This window comes from Bombina bombina, chromosome 6 (genome assembly GCF_027579735.1).
Source record: "Bombina bombina isolate aBomBom1 chromosome 6, aBomBom1.pri, whole genome shotgun sequence".
Classification (NCBI taxonomy): Eukaryota; Metazoa; Chordata; class Amphibia; order Anura; family Bombinatoridae; genus Bombina; species Bombina bombina.
Genome location: NC_069504.1, coordinates 1,087,779,849 through 1,087,798,163, shown reverse-complemented (window position 1 = coordinate 1,087,798,163; position 18,315 = coordinate 1,087,779,849). Strand labels below are relative to the sequence as shown.

The 18,315-nt window shown below is 38.3% G+C and overlaps 1 protein-coding gene across 1 annotated transcript in view; it reads right to left on the bottom strand.

Moving 5' to 3' along the window:
• Positions 1-6,177: 6,177 nt before the first annotated feature.
• Positions 6,178-18,315, bottom strand: part of TMEM178B (transmembrane protein 178B) — a 734,113-nt gene continuing 721,975 nt past the window's right edge. The window contains exon 4 of the mRNA XM_053718998.1: positions 6,178-6,428. Within this exon, the coding sequence (XP_053574973.1) occupies positions 6,178-6,428 (251 nt within the window). The remainder of the gene's footprint in view (positions 6,429-18,315) is intronic.

The following is an 18,315-nucleotide window of genomic DNA, read 5'->3' as shown; positions in this document are numbered from 1 at the left end:
TTTTTCACAGTTAGACAGTGCTAGTTCATGTGTGCCATATAGATTCCATTGTGCTTACTCCAGTGGAGTTATTTAAGAGTCTGCACTGATTGGCTAAAATGCATGTGTGTCAAAAGAACTGAGATAAGAGGGCAGTCTGCAGAGGCTTAGATTGAAGGTAATCAAAGAGGTAAACAGTGCATTAATAAATGGATTATCTATCTTTTTAAACAATAACAATTCTGGAGTAGACTGTCCCTTTAAACAGCACATCAAAACGATCACATTAATATGTGACATAAATGTTCTTGTGAACAAAAATGATTATGCACATTTCCATAGCCAGTATTTAATTTAGGACAAAGAGAAACTTTATTTGTTTTGGGGTGACAAGCCCATATTAAGGCCCACCACTGTGGCAAAAATGTTAATGTACCATTTACCCATTTTGTTAACTACCAACTGCTGTTTTCATTACATCATATTAGATCATTTGGCAGCTTAATTATTACATAAAATAAAATGCTCTGCTTTCCCTTTTTTAGTACGATTTTTAGTGGGTAAAATACATAGATAAAGTTGTACGCCCTGGCTCAATGCATTGCTGCTCTGAAGAAGGAAACAACAGGTTAGTCAAACAGGAGCACCATACATACGTATCCACCAGTCACTGACTGAGTATTTCAGGAAGTTTAACCCCTTTGTGGGAGATAAGAACATAGTGAAGGAAAGGGAATTTGTTTATAATGTAAATGCTCTGACAAGGTAGAGAACTGTATTTCTAGACTTTTCTGTCCCTTTAAATTTAAAGTAAAATGTACATACAAGTAAAAGACTTGGGTATTTACATGAAAACAGAGGGTTATCTATAACATCAAGAATTAGTTTTAATTTACACAGGCTGCTTTTACTGAAATCATTGTAATCGTACAATTCTTATGTCTCCAGCAATTTGATAGATGATAGATTTAAGTCAAATAGAGTTGCACTCTCATACTGCAACATATTTATTAGACCTCCTATACCAAATTCTGCTAAGATGATTTCTCTCATTTTTAAAGGGACATGAAAGCACAGCCAATCCAGAGACAAAATGACTTTCGAAAGTAGAGATGTGCGTTTGGAAATTTCGTGAACCTCAGAATGAGGAAGAATGTGGCCCATTGTGCAGCTCAGCTATTTACGTTGCCGAATGTATTCTTGTGCAACAGCAACACGGGAAAATCTAGAATAGCATCTTGCTCTTGCACAAGAATGAATTTGTCAACGAAAATAGCCAAGCGGTATGAAGGGCTACCTTCTGCATTCAGAGACTCTTAAAACCTCTGAATTCACATTTCTATTAGAAAGCACCAAAGTCTGTAGTTGCTTTGAAGCTTTTAATATATATATATATATAGTTATTTATTTAAATATATATATATATATATACATAGACATACACACATATATACAGTTGTAATCAAAATTATTCAGCCCCCATTGCAAATCAGGTTTAGTGTCAACATTTATAAACTTTCAGCTGTTTGCAATAAACAAATCAAACAAAAGCAATTGAAATAGCTCAACACAACAAATGCTTCAAGCAGTTTACCCAAATTCAACTGAAAATGCAGTGGCGTCACTAGGGTTGGTGTCACCCGGTGCGGTAAGTTATGGTGTCACCCCCCCCCCCAGAAAGCACAAAAACACAGGCAAACACACATACAAACACTCAGACACACTTAAAACATACTCAGATGCACACACAAACTCTCGGAAACACACTCAGACACACACACAAAAACCCACACACAAAAACACTGAGACACACACACACAAAAACACTGAGACACACACACACACACACACAAAAACACTGAGACACACACACAAAAACTCAGACACACACATACAAAATATGTAAACTGCACTGCATTAATTATAAAGCTCATGCCTAGAGCTGCTCCCTGGCTCAGCAGAGCATCAAATGAAAGATAAACAGAGCACTAAAGAAAAGTTTTAGGTGCAAACTATGAAAATTCTGCTCTCTGACTCTGTTCCAAGTCTGTCAGTGCACAGCCCCGGGCCGCGTGCCTATCGCTTCTTATGGCCAATCACCTCTGCACTCTGCCCACCCCCAGACCCCCGCCCGCCCTCCTACCTGTTCAGTTTGCACTTAGTGTACCGTAACCGTAATGGTCTGGTGGGCATCATACGTGGCTCCTTCACTTTAAAGACAGTGTCAAACAGTCATGCGGTCAGGTGCCAGGCATCCCCTCATGATTTGCCAGTTCCCGTTTAGAGAGACAGCACAGCAGTGAGTGACTCCACTGCTCCACATGTCACTGAGCAGTGAGCACAGATAGGCAAGCAGGTTTAGGCTAGAAGCGCAACTTTGCAAGCCCCACGGCATGCCCACAACATTCATAGCGAAATTGGGCAGGGGAGAAGCAAAGTACAAACAAGCAAAAGCAGCCGGGAAAACTATTTGTTGAAATTGCAGCACTGGCTCAAGGGGCAAAAAAATTGTGTGTCTACATCTTCCCCAGTCCCACCAATGTTCACAAATGCCAGCCCCTCTAATAAAAAAATATCTATGCATCTCAACATTGTATTTCTTTGAATTTCAATAAAATAAAATAAAAAAAAAAAAAAAAAAAATTTTTTTTTTGGTGTCACCCCCTGGTGGGTGTCACCCGGGTGTAGCCCGCCCCCCCTAGTGACGCCACTGTGAAAATGCAACTTTTAATGAATTCTGCAGTCTCGAAATTATTCAACCCCTTCATGGCAAGCATCTTTAGTACTTAGTAGAGTACCCTTTTTCTGTTATGACCTTCTGTAAACGAAATGCATAGCCAGACACAAACTTCTGGCGTGTGAGACAACCTGAGGAATCGTAGCCCATTCCTCATGAGCAATGGCCTCCAGTTCAGTAATATTCTTGGGTTTGCGTGCTGCTACCACCTTCTTCAAATCTAACCAGAGATTTTCTATGGGGTTCAAGTCAGGTGACTATGATGGCCACTGTAGAATCTTCCAGGACTTCTTCTGCAACCATGCCTTGGTGGAATTTGAGGTATGCTTAGGATCATTGTCCTGTTGGAAGGTCCAATGATGCCCAAGCTTCAGTTTCCTCACTGACGTTTTCTCCTAGGATTTACTGATACATCAATGAATTCATCTTGCCTTCCACATGCTGCAGGTTTCCAGTGCCAGGGGATGCAAAGCAGCACCAGAGCATCACCGAACCACCACCATGCCTAACTGTATGCAGTGTGTTCTTTTCAGTGCATGTTTCATTCTCCTTCCTCCAAACATACCGCAGATCCAAAAAATTCCAGTTTTATTTAATTGCTCCACAGAACAGAATCCCAAAACGTCTGTAGCTTATTTATATGATTTGGAGCATATTGGAGCCATCTTTTCTTGTGCTTTGGGTCAGTAGTGGTGCACGTCTTGGAGTTCTGGCATGGAAACCTTATGCATTGAGTGCTCGCCTTACTGTGCAAACTGAAACCTCAGTGCCTGTTACATCCAAGTCTTGCTGCAGGTCTTTTGCAGTAACTCAAGGGTTTTTCTCAACCTGCCTTCTCAGAAATCTGATTGCAGCCATTGATAGCTTCCTTTTTCTGCCCAGTCCAGGTAGTGTAACCACTGTTTCTTTTACTTTGAACTTGCGAACTATGCTTCCAGCTTAGTCTCTGGGAATATTCAGTGCCTTCCCTATCTTTTTGTATCCTGTTGCTTGTTTGTGAAGGGCGATGATCTCTTCTCTTAACTTTTTGGACCATTCTTTTGACTTAGCCATATTTCTAACATGCAGTCAAACGTGACACTCAACAAACCCCTAGCCAGTTGATGTATTTCCCGTGTTCTCGCTCAAGCACACCTGGTGCAATTAATGAATCCCTTGATTAGTTGCATCAGGTGGGCTTTAGACAACACCTGTTTTGCATATTTGTGCTGTCGTGAGGAATTCTTTTTAGGAAGTTGAATAATTGCAGAATTCAATAAAAGTTGCATTTTCAGTTGAATTTGGGGAAACCACTTAAAGCATTTGTTGTGTTGAGCTATTTCAATAGCTTTTGTTTGATTTGTTCATTGCAGATTACAACAGTATATATTATTTATAATATATTGTATAAAGCCTTAAAAACAGTGCTTCGATTAATATTATTTTTGTTAGCCTCTTATTTTCAGGAAGATATAAGCATTATCAAAGTTCATGTAACTTTTAATGAATGTCCAGGAATTTGCAGCAGAGGCAAATGAATACAGGTTGATAGCCAGATATTATATTTAATGATCCTATTAATCCACATCAAGCAGAAAAAATATTATCTTTGTAGAAACAAAAAATAAATATCTGACATGAACTGAACACTGAAAACAGAGAGCAGAATTGTTTGGATAGCAAACAAAGCGCGTGTGTATTGCAGATATACAGGTAAGCTTAACATTACTGGGTATATACTTATCTAGATTTTCTAGTGTTACCCTGTTCAGCTAATTTGCTAGAACAATCTGCATGTTATTAAGGTAGAAAACCCATTGTATTAGATATTCTATGAATTTGTGTGATACATTCATTTTTGATTCAAAGGTAGTTAGTGTGCCATTCTTATGTGACTATACAAGATGTGCTTGCAGAACGTCCCCTAAATAATCCCAAAAAAACAAAAAGACAAAAACTCTGGGTGATTTAGAGCAAAAAAAAGACACATAAAAAACGCGCTTCTCTCTCTGTCAGTATCAATTTAATTTTAAATTGACTTTGATAAATGATCTCTCTAGTTCTAAGGCAAAATATCCTAACGCAGTGCAGAATGAGAGTAATTTACCACCCAAGCTTTACACCTACATCAAATGCAACAAACATTTTCCAGTTTGATTCATTTAATGCAGATTTTTTTTAATGATAGCAATTTGTATCACCCACATCATACTGTAAATAATACTGCTCTACAGGGATTAGAAAAAGGAATAAAACACAGAAAAATGCATTGAGAGTCTATAAATACAGATTTCCCATTACTGGCAGATAATACGTAGCCCTCTGTTTTATAGTATTAATCTCTTGTCACTTTGATAATTATTCTGAATCTGGCTTCGTGTTTGTGGGCAATCATTTTATTTTTGGGTATGAATATCTCTTATAATAAAATGGGATTAACACAAATATGTCCTCTTCCAACTGCATCCATCATTTTTAACCCCCATAGCCTGATCTTCAACCTTTTTCTTCATTACCAACTTAGGTTATACATTATTATCTTTGATTATATGTCCAAGTAACCTGTGCTGCTCGTATACTGATCATCCATTACAAATGTGCTGGGTTTTTATTCCTTAAAACTGTCATTCTATTCATTCAGACTAGTAAACACAGAGATCACAGTTGTCCAATAAGCTTTTTGCCATCTCTGTTGGCAGTCAGAACTGCACATGAGGCTTGAACTAAGGCAGCTGAATAATAAAACTCCACAGATGAACAAGCAAAAAAATCGGCTTAGTTTTTTTTACACCCCCCCCCTGTGCTCCAGGTTATATAACAACGTCATAAAACAGAATATATTCCTCATTCCTCTACGTCATTCCATTTGACACTGTGAAGATTGCAGATGAGTTGGGTTCATGGCAGTTACTTTTTAAAAGTATAATTATATTAATGATGATAACTAAATAAAAAAATGGATATTTTCTTTTCTTTCTTTTTCTTTTTATAAAGAGTTAGGTGATTACCATATGTGTCCTTTTTTCTTGCGTCTGGAGTAACTTGGCCATAGAGGACTTGGTGAGGGTGCTACAAGGAACCCGTTTGTATGGTAATCTAATTTCCGTTCTCGTTTAAGTGGATGGAGAGAGATATTGCCATGAAGAAAATAATTCTGAAAGGAGATAAGGTATATATGGGATAATCCAAGTTGTTGTGGACAGCTGAGATAGAAGGCTCTGCTCTTGAAGCAACAAAAACAAAAAACATTGATAAGTACATTATTTACAACCCAAGATATATTAGTTCCTCTCCCAGCATAAATACATTGTCTCTTTAAGCTACCATTCGGTCTCCAGAAACATTATTACTCCTTCCATGGCTTGTTTATGTAACCATGTTGGAATTAATGAAACACGTGGGAGATATTGTGTAGCCCTAGGATCAGTTCCTGGATAGAGAGGTTTATTTATTTATTTGATCCACACTGAGTATGTTTTTATTTAGCATACTGTTCCATTCTCAGGCCTGGATTTGGGGCAGTTGGTCCGAAGGACAGGCTGCACTGAGGGAGCTAAGGTGCAGAAGAAACCCGAGATTAGAGTCAGGCCCAAACCCCCCCAGGCACAGAACATGGACCAGCCGTAGCCATGGCTGATGTCATCAGGCAGCCCATACAGGTAGCGTGGATAGCGAGAGAGCTCAAAGTTGATCCCTGCCACACAGGTGCACAGTGAAATGATACAAAAGGTACCTGCAGTAAAGAGAGAAAACAACATGTACAGTGAACGACTCTAGATATCTGCAAGTCAACAATTATAAAAAAACACAGGTAGTATATGGCTGAATTCATTATCTTCATCTAAAAAAAAAATGCTGCCAATGAGAATTACAATACATTCTCATTTGTTGCATCTCAAAAATTAACATCCCTTATAATTGACTAATAAGAGGCAATATTTTTACAATATATATATATATATCCCACCTTTATCAAAATGTGTACTAGAGACCTGGTGGAAAGTTGTGGAACCTGGACAGTTAGAGATACAGTGTGGATAGTCTTTGGGGAGAGTCTTGAAAATCTATAAGCTAGGTATCTAGGTGGTTTTGGTTTATGTCTGGAAAGACTGTATGTTAAGTAATGGCTATCTGAGGAGTCTTATCAATCTGTGGGCAGTCTTGGTAGTCTGGGTGCAGTTGTGGCAACATGTGGATGCTCTTGGTAGTCTTGGAACATTCGAGTTGGAGTTTGGACATTATGTGGGGGGAGTCTGGTTGATCTAGGGTAGAATCTGTGGGTGGAAGCCTGGACGGTCTAGGTTGAAGTTTTGACAGTCTGTGAGTGGTATCCGGTGGTCTGGGGTAAAGTATGTAGATGGAATCTGGTGGTCTGTGGTGGAAACTTGACAGTCTATGGATGAAGCCTACTAAGTCTGGGTGGAGTCTGGGGCATCTAGTGGGCAGTCTATGGTTGGGACTTCTGGGGTGGAGTAAGAAAAGAAAGTTGTTTAAAATTGAATGCTCTATCCATATCATGAAATACAATTTTTGGGTTTCCTTTCCCTTTAACGCTGAGCATTTGTGATAATTCTAAACATGGTGCAGGTTGCTAGTTCAGCATTAAATACAGGGGCATACAAAAAGTGAATTTTCTAATGTGTTAGAGCATTTTATTTTTAAAGTATTGTTTCCCTGTAATTGTTAAACACATAGTTAAAGTCAGCTCCAGGGAAGCAATGCACTACTAGGAAGTAGCTGAACACATCAGGTGAACCATTGACAAGACGCATACATGTATGGCCACCAATCATCATCTAGCTCCCTTTAAAGGGACAGTAAAGTCAAAAAGTAAACTTAAATTAATTGGATAGAGCATATGATTGTAAACCAATTTCCAATTTATTTCTATCATCAATTTTGCTTAGTTATCTTGGTGTCCTATGTTAACCTATGTAATCTTAGGTGAGCTCAGGTGAGTGCACGTGTCTTTAGCCATCTGGCAGCAGTGTTTCTAGCAATTTTATACATACAGAAACTGCTGCCATGGAATGCTACAGACAATCTATGGAAGCAAAGTTTGCAACTATGTATAACATTGCTTTAAATAATTTTGCAAACACTGCTGACAAATGGCATATAGACACTTGCACGCTCCTAAACTCCCCTAGAATTACTCTTTAAGAAAAGATACCAAGAAAACCAAGCAAAAATGATAATAGACGTAAAATGTAATGCACTATCCAACCCATTAAAGTTTAGTTTTGACTTTATTGTCCCTTTAAATGAAATCATAAGAATGTAAATTTACATAGAAGCTTTTGCAATTTACACAGTTAATTCTAAAATGACTTTTTAATAGATATATTAATGATTAAATTAAAAAAATGCATTCAAGCCCATTAGGCAGCGATTATACGTTTTAAATGAATGAGCTGACGTGTTAATGTTGCTTTACTTGTGTATTTATTTATTTGCTTCCCTGCAAGATGACAATATGATAATCCCTGTTATTTGTTACATTGTTGACTAATTTGAGAGTTTCTGCTAATTTACACTTCCGTTTGTAAAGGAAGCCAAAAGAAAATCCTCATACAATGTTTATGCATTCTAATGAACATTGGTAGAGTTTCTAGGTGTCCAGTATTTAAAGGGATATGAAACCCAAAAGGTATCTTTCATGAGTCAGATCGATGCAATTTTAAATAATTTTTTAATTTACTTCTATTACCAACTTTTCTTCCTTCTCTTGGTATCTTTTGTCGAAAAGCAGGGATGTAAGCTTAGGAGCCAGCCTATTTCTGGAGCACTATATGGCAGCAGTTTTGCCAGAATGTTATCCGTTTGCAAAAGCACTAGATAGCAGCACTATTCCCTGTCATGTAGTGCTCCAGATGCCTATCTAAGTATCTCTTCAAACACAGAATATCATGGGACCGAAGCAAATTTCATAATAGAAGTAAATTGGAAACTTTTTTTAAATTGTATTTTCTGTCTGAATCGCAAAAGAAATTTTTTGGGTTTCATATCCCTTTAAACAGATATGGCTCTCCAGTAAAATGTATACAAAAACTGTGCACCTAAATGTCCATTATTTTTTAAAGTTCCTTTAGTAACAGTTGCATTTTAAAGCTCCCCTCTGCTTTTCTACATTACAAATAAAGCCCAAAAAGAAACTATGCTGTGTGTTCCTGGCAGCTAAGGAGGTTAAAAGAGAAAATCACTATCTTGTGTATTACTGACAATCATGGGGGTATAAAAAAAATCTGTATAGGCCATTGGCAGTCAAGGGGGTCATATCACTGCTTTGTGTGTGTTAATGGCAGCCAAGGATATAAAATCATTGCTTACTGATCTGCTGGTGTCTAGTGTGGGGCCTAAAGTAGAACTCCGGGAAGGCTTTGTGTGACCAGACCCACCACCCGACTAGCAACCCTAAATATAGGCCATAGATATATACTTCATTCCTCTGGTCTCTCCTGCATAATAAAAAGAAAATGCAATAGCATTTACTCTGAGTTTTAAATGAGCAATAGATTTTTCTGACAATTCAAACTTTACTTTAATTTACCGGCCCCCTGTATCACGTGACAGTCATCAACAAATCAGAGACTCATATATGTATACACTGTGAATTCTTGCACATGCTCAGTAGAAGCCAGTAGTGGACCTACTCAACAGAGGGCCCTGTTGCAAAATCTTTTCGCCCCTCCCAAAGTAACTAAGTAGTAAGCAATAGTAATAATATACATGCTGTTCTCTACAATGATTTTGAGGACTGATAGATAGAAAGATAGAGATTCATCTGCATCCTGCACTAATACAAGGCTCCCCTGCATTAGGACTGTACACGTTCTGCAAACATCTATATCTAGACTGGTAGCTATGGCCCACCTAGCACTTGGGCCCTGTTACCGCTGCACCAATGGTAGTACTTCCCCTGGTAGGAGCTGGTACCTCAGAAAGTGTGCATATAAAAATATTGTGCCCAATTTCAAAATCTCTTAAAACTGCACGCTCTTTCTGAATCATGAAATATTTTTTTTTAATGACTTTAGTGTTGAACAATTTGATTTAAAGGGACATTAAAAACAAAATGTTTCTTTCATGATTTAGGTATGGCATGCAATTTGAAACAACTTTCCAGTTTATTTCTATTAGAGAATTAGCTTCATTCTCTTGGAATCATTTGTTGAAGGTGCAACATTGCACTACTGGTTGATAACTGAACACATAGGGTGAGCCAATGACAATAGGCACAAATATGCAGCCACCAATCAGCAGCTAGCACATAGGTGCTTGGCTGCTCCTGGTGTTACCTAGATAAACCCTTCAACAAAAGGATAACAAGAGAAGGAAACAAATTAAATAATAGAAGTAAACTGGAAAGTTGTTTAAAATGGTATGCTCTGTTTGAATCATGAATGTCTAATTATGACTTTACTGTCCCTTTAATGCTTATTTCTTGCAATGGGACATTAGACTTTTAAATAAAAAGAAAAAAAAAAACACCCACTGCATTGCAAAAGAAATGTTTTACAATAATGTAATTTTATTGGCACAATTTCAGCAGTACAAGTCACACTACTCTTGCACAGACTGGTGCCTTCCACGGTTCTGGTCTCATTTATTGAGTCTAAATGAGCTTGTGATCTGAGCCAACCAATCATTGTATAGAATGTTCTAAGAATGAACAAGTGCACTTAATTTTAAGGCTTTATACTTACCTTCACACACTCTAGAGAACGCGCTAACCTGATTCTCTTCTTGCCAGGCACGCTAACAGGAGGCTAAGCACGCTCGACAACCAGGACCTGCAAACTTTAGGGCTCTGGCAAGAAGAGGTTTGGGTTAGCGCGCTCACCAGAAAGCTTTGAGGTACGTATGTAGCAACAGGTGAACTTTTCACCTGTAGTTTCAAAATATTTTCATTTGTTTTAACGAAGACGATTGTAAATGTTTAACGAAAATATGATTTTCGTTTCCTTTTAAACAAAAAAGGAATAGTGCAGGGAAGAAATATTTGGGGAAACAAATTTCCTCGAATATTCGTTACGAAAATTGAATCTGAAACAAAAAACTTTCCTCCCTGCACATCCCTATTAGAAAGAATATTACAATACTGCTTTTAAATTGATACATTCCTGTAAATTATTTTACCCTTTTTAATGTGTGCCTCAAAAACTTGTTATACCAAATGTATAGTATGAAACATATTGGAAAGTCCTTTAGTTTTTTTTCATGCAATTTAAATAGTTGTTTTTGCTTTTTGAACTTACCACCACCCATAATGAAAATATTGGTATATATGGGCATTGTGTATATAGAAAGAAATAAACCTAAAGGAACAAGTTCCCATATTTTTAATTCACTGCACATATAGGGGCCTAGTTATCAAGCCGTCAACCTCAAATACGCTGGAATTCCGCAGTGTATTTGTGGCGAGGCTGATTCGCCTTAGTTATCAAAGGCTAGAGACCGGCAAAAGTAGAATTTTGTGACGTAAACTTCGATCCGCCGGACTCAGTCCGACACAGATCGATTCTTACGTCACTCCAGATGTTCCGCACACAAGTTCGGCACTATCTGACTACTTTTGCTAGTTATCAAAAAACTAGCAGGTACGCTCGGCACTTTTCCGGCCCAGCGTACCTGGTTTTCAAACCGCCACCCTGGAGGCGGCGGATCCCATAGGAATCAATGGGAGTCTGACCATAGCGAAAGTACAAGTTCGCTGCTGCCAGACATCCCATTGATTCCTATGGGAGATGTCTGCACCTAACACCCTAACATGTACCCCGAGTCTAAACACCCCTAATCTGTCCCCCCTACACCGCCGCAACTAAATAAAGTTATTACCCCCTAAACCGCTGCTCCCGGAGCCCACCGCAAGCTACTCTATACATATTAACCCCTAAACCGCCGCTCCCGGAGCCCACCGCAACCTATATTAAATTTATTAACCCCTAATCTGCCCCCCCTACACCGTCGCCACCTATAATACATTTATTAACCCCTATCCTGTCCCCCACTACACCGTCGCCACTGTAATAAAATTATTAACCCCTAAACCAAAGTCTAACACTAACCCTAACACCCCCCTAACTTAAATATTAATTAAATAAATCTAAATAATATTTCTATTATGGACTAAATTAATCCTATTTAAAACTAAATACTTACCTGTAAAATAAACCCTAAGGCCTAGATTTAGAGTTGGGCGGTAGCCGTCAAAACCAGCGTTAGAGGCTCCTAACGCTGGTTTTTACCGCCCTCTGGTATTTGGAGACAGTCATTAAAGGGTCTAACGCTCACTTTCCAGCCGCGACTTTTCCATACCGCAGATCCCCTTACGTCAATTGCGTATCCTATCTTTTCAATGGGATCTTTCTAACGCCGGTATTTAGAGTCGTGGCTGAAGTGAGCGTTAGAAATCTAACGACAAAACTCCAGCCGCAGAGAAAAGCCAGGAGTTAAGAGCTTTATGGGGTAACGCCGGTTCATAAAGCTCTTAACTACTGTGCTCTAAAGTACACTAACACCCATAAACTACCTATGTACCCCTGAACCGAGGTCCCCCCACATCGCCGCCACTCTATTAAAAATGTTTAACCCCTAATCTGCCGACCGCACACCGCTGCCACCTACATTAGCCCTATGTACCCCTAATCTGCTGCCCCTAACACCGCCGACCCCTATATTATATTTATTAACCCCTAATCTGCCCCCTTCAACGTCGCCTCCACCTGCCTACACTTATTAACCCCTAATCTGCCGAGCGGACCGCACCATTACTATAATAAAGTTATTAACCCCTAATCCGCCTCACTCTCGCCTCAATAACCCTATAATAAATAGTATTAACCCCTAATCTGCCCTCCCTAACATCGCAGACACCTAACTTCAATTATTAACCCCTAATCTACCGACCGAATCTCGCCGCTACTGTAATAAATGGATTAACCCCTAAAGCTAAGTCTAACCCTAACACTAACACACCCCTAAATTAAATATAATTTAAATATAATTTAAATCTAACTAAATAAATTAACTCTTATTAAATAAATTATTCCTATTTAAAGCTAAATACTTACCTGTAAAATAAACCCTAATATAGCTACAATATAAATTATAATTATATTATAGCTATTTTAGGATTTATATTTATTTTACAGGTAACTTTGTATTTATTTTAACCAGGTACAATAGATATTAAATAGTTAAGAACTATTTAATAGCTAAAATAGTTAAAATAATTACAAAATTACCTGTAAAATAAATCCTAACCTAAGTTACAATTAAACCTAACACTACACTATAATTAAATTAATTAAATAAATTACCTACAAATAACTACAATTAAATACAATTACATAAACTAACTAAAGTACAAAAAATAAAAAAAGCTAAGTTAAAAAAAATAAAAAAAATAAGTTACAAACATTTTAAAAATATTACAACAATTTTAAGCTACTTACACCTAATCTAAGCCCCCTAATAAAATAACAAACCCCCCCAAAATAAAAAAAATGCCCTACCCTATTCTAAATTAAAAAAAGTTCAAAGTTCTTTTACCTTACCAGCCTTTAAAAGGGCCATAAATCCTAACCTAAGTTACAATTAAACCTAACACTACACTATCAATAAATTAATTAAATAAAATACCTACAATTATCTACAATTAAACCTAACACTACACTATCAATAAATTAATTAAATACAATATCTACAAATAAATACAATGAAATAAACTAACTAAAGTACAAAAAATAAAAAAGAACTAAGTTACAAAAAATAAAAAAATATTTACAAACATTAGAAAAATATTACAACAATTTTAAACTAATTACACCTACTCTAAGCCCCCTAATAAAATAACAAAGCCCCCCAAAATAAAAAAATGCCCTACCCTATTCTAAATTAAAAAAGTTCAAAGCTCTTTTACCTTACCAGCCCTGAACAGAGCCCTTTGCGGGGCATGCCCCAAAGAATTCAGCTCTTTTGCCTGTAAAAAAAACACATACAATACCCCCCCCAACATTACAACCCACCACCCACATACCCCTAATCTAACCCAAACCCCCCTTAAATAAACCTAACACTAAGCCCCTGAAGATCTTCCTACCTTATCTTCACCATGCCAGGTTCACCGATCCGTCCTCGGAAGTCTTGATCCAAGCCTTGGAAGTGTTGATCCAAGCCCAAGCGGGGGGCTGAAGAGTGACGTCCATCCTCGGGCTGAAGTCTGGATCCAAGCGGCGGCTGAAGAAATCCATCATCGGGCTGTAGTCGGAAGTCCATCATCGGGATGAAGTCTTCTATCAAGCAGCATCTTCAATCTTCTTTCTTCCGGAGCGGAGCGGAACCATCTTCTTCCCAGCCGACGCGGATCCATCCTCTTCTAACGACGCCTACTAGCTGAATGACGGTTCCTTTAAATGACGTCATCCAAGATGGCGTCCGTCTAATTCCGAATGGCTGATACGATTCTATCAGCCAATCGGAATTAAGGTAGAAAATTCTGATTGGCTGATGGAATCAGCCAATCAGATTCAAGTTCAATCCGTTTGGCTGATCCGATCAGCCAGATTGAGCTCGCATTCTATTGGCTGTTCCGATCAGCCAATAGAATGCGAGCTCAATCTGATTGGCTGATTCCATCAGCTAATCAGAATTTTCTACCTTAATTCGGATTGGCTGATAGAATCCTATCAGCCAATCGGAATTCGATGGACGCCATCTTGGATGACGTAATTTAAAGGAACCGTCATTCGGCTAGTAGGCGTCGTTATCTGTCCCCCCTACACCACCGCAAATAAATAAAGTTATTACCCCCTAAACCGCCGCTCCCGGTGCCCACCGCAAGCTACTCTATACATATTAATCCCTAAACCGCCGCTCCCGGAGCCCACCGCAACCTATATTAAATTAATTAACCCCTAATCTGCCCCCCCTACACCGTCGCCACCTATAATACATTTATTAACCCCTATCCTGTCCCCCACTACACCGCCGCCACTGTAATAAAATTATTAACCCCTAAACCTAAGTCTAACACTAACCCTAACACCCCCCTAACTTAAATATTAATTAAATAAATCTAAATAATATTTCTATTATGAACTAAATTAATCCTATTTAAAACTAAATACTTACCTGTAAAATAAACCCTAAGACCTAGATTTAGAGTTGGGCGGTAGCCGTCAAAACCAGCGTTAGAGGCTCCTAACGCTGGTTTTTACCGCCCTCTGGTATTTGGAGTCAGTCAGGAAAGGGTCTAACGCTCACTTTCCAGCCGCAACTTTTCCATACCGCAGATCCCCTTACGTCAATTGTGTATCCTATCTTTTCAATGGGATCTTTCTAACGCCGGTATTTAGAGTCGTGGCTGAAGTGAGCGTTAGAAATCTAACGACAAAACTCCAGCCACAGAGAAAAGCCAGGAGTTAAGAGCTTTATGGGCTAACACCGGTTCATAAAGCTCTTAACTACTGTGCTCTAAAGTACACTAACACCCATAAACTACCTATGTACCCCTAAACCGAGGTCCCCCCACATCGCCGCCACTCTATTAAATTTTTTTAACCCCTAATCTGCCGACCGCACACCGCTGCCACCTACATTAGCCCTATGTACCCCTAATCTGCTGCCCCTAACACCGCCGACCCCTATATTATATTTATTAACCCCTAATCTGCCCCCTCAACGTCGCCTCCACCTGCCTACACTTATTAAACCCTAATCTGCCGAGCGGACCGCACCGCTACTATAATAAAGTTATTAACCCCTAATCCGCCTCACTCCCGCCTCAATAACCCTATAATAAATAGTATTAACCCCTAATCTGCCCTCCCTAACATCGCCGACACCTAACTTCAATTATTAACCCCTAATCTGCCGACCGAATCTCGCCGCTACTGTAATAAATGGATTAACCCCTAAAGCTAAGTCTAACCCTAACACTAACACCCCCCTAAATTAAATATAATTTAAATCTAACGAAATAAATTAACTCTTATTAAATAAATTATTCCTATTTAAAGCTAAATACTTACCTGTAAAATAAACCCTAATATAGCTACAATATAAATTATAATTATATTATAGCTATTTTAGGATTTATATTTATTTTACAGGTAACTTTGTATTTATTTTAACCAGGTACAATAGCTATTAAATAGTTAAGAACTATTTAATAGCTAAAATAGTTAAAATAATTACAAAATTACCTGTAAAATAAATCCTAACCTAAGTTACAATTAAACCTAACACTACACTATCAATAAATTAATTAAATAAAATACCTACAATTATCTACAATTAAACCTAACACTACACTATCAATAAATTAATTAAATACAATATCTACAAATAAATACAATGAAATAAACTAACTAAAGTACAAAAAATAAAAAAGAACTAAGTTACAAAAAATAAAAAAATATTTACAAACATTAGAAAAATATTACAACAATTTTAAACTAATTACACCTACTCTAAGCCCCCTAATAAAATAACAAAGCCCCCCAAATAAAAAAATGCTCTACCCTATTCTAAATTTAAAAAGTTCAAAGCTCTTTTACCTTACCAGCCCTGAACAGGGCCCTTTGCGGGGCATGCCCCAAAGAATTCAGCTCTTTTGCCTGTAAAAAAAACACATACAATACCCCCCCCAACATTACAACCCACCACCCACATACCCCTAATCTAACCCAAACCCCCCTTAAATAAACCTAACACTAAGCCCCTGAAGATCTTCCTACCTTATCTTCACCATGCCAGGTTCACCAATCCGTCCTCGGAAGTCTTGATCCAAGCCTCGGAAGTGTTGATCCAAGCCCAAGCGGGCGGCTGAAGAGTGACGTCCATCCTCGGGCTGAAGTCTGGATCCAAGCGGCGGCTGAAGAAATCCATCATCGGGCTGAAGTCGGAAGTCCATCATCGGGATGAAGTCTTCTATCAAGCAGCATCTTCAATCTTCTTTCTTCCGGAGCGGAGTGGAGCCATCTTCTTCCCAGCCGACGCGGATCCATCCTCTTCTAACGACGCCTACTAGCTGAATGACGGTTCCTTTAAATGACGTCATCCAAGATGGCGTCCGTCAAATTCCAATTGGCTGATAGGATTCTATCAGCCAATCGGAATTAAGGTAGAAAATTCTGATTGGCTGATGGAATCAGCCAATCAGATTCAAGTTCAATCCGATTGGCTGATCCGATCAGCCAATCAGATTGAGCTCGCATTCTATTGGCTGTTCCGATCAGCCAATAGAATGCGAGCTCAATCTGATTGGCTGATTCCATCAGCCAATCAGAATTTTCCTACCTTAATTCCGATTGGCTGATAGAATCCTATAAGCCAATCGGAATTCGACGGATGCCATCTTGGATGACGTCATTTAAAGGAACCGTCATTCGGCTAGTAGGCGTCGTTAGAAGAGGATGGATCCACGTCGGCTGGGAAGAAGATGGCTCTGCTCCGCTCCGGAAGAAAGAAGATTGAAGATGCTGCTTGATAGAAGACTTCATCCCGATGATGGACTTCCGACTTCAGCCCGATGATGGATTTCTTCAGCCGCCGCTTGGATCCAGACTTCAGCCCGAGGATGCTCGTCACTCTTCAGCCTCCCGCTTGGACTTGGATCAACACTTCCGATGCTTGGATCAAGACTTCCGAGGACGGATCGGTGAACCTGGCATGGTGAAGATAAGGTAGGAAGATCTTCAGGGGCTTAGTGTTAGGTTTATTTAAGGGGGGTTTGGGTTAGATTAGGGGTATGTGGGTGGTGGGTTGTAATGTTGGGGGGGTATTGTATGTGTTTTTTTTACAGGCAAAAGAGCTGAATTCTTTGGGGCATGCCCCGCAAAGGGCCCTGTTTAGGGCTGGTAAGGTAAAAGAGCTTTGAACTTTTTAAATTTAGAATAGGGTAGGGCATTTTTTTTATTTTGGGGGGCTTTGTTATTTTATTAGGGGGCTTAGAGTAGGTGTAATTAGTTTAAAATTGTTGTAATATTTTTCTAATGTTTGTAAATATTTTTTTATTTTTTGTAACTTAGTTCTTTTTTATTTTTTGTACTTTAGTTAGTTTATTTCATTGTATTTATTTGTAGATATTGTATTTAATTAATTTATTGATAGTGTAGTGTTAGGTTTAATTGTAGATAATTGTAGGTATTTTATTTAATTAATTTATTGATAGTGTAGTGTTAGGTTTAATTGTAAGTTAGGTTAGGATTTATTTTACAGGTAATTTTGTAATTATTTTAACTATTTTAGCTATTAAATAGTTCTTAACTATTTAATAGCTATTGTACCTGGTTAAAATAAATACAAAGTTGCCTGTAAAATAAATATTAATCCTAAAATAGCTACAATATAATTATAATTTATATTGTAGCTATATTAGGGTTTATTTTACAGGTAAGTATTTAGCTTTAAATAGGAATAATTTATTTAATAAGAGTTAATTTATTTCGTTAGAAAAAATTATATTTAACTTAGGGGGGTGTTAGGGTTAGGGTTAGACTTAGCTTTAGGGGTTAATCCATTTATTACAGTAGCGGCGAGATTCGGTTGGCAGATTAGGGGTTAATAATTGAAGTTAGGTGTCGGCGATGTTAGGGAGGGCAGATTAGGGGTTA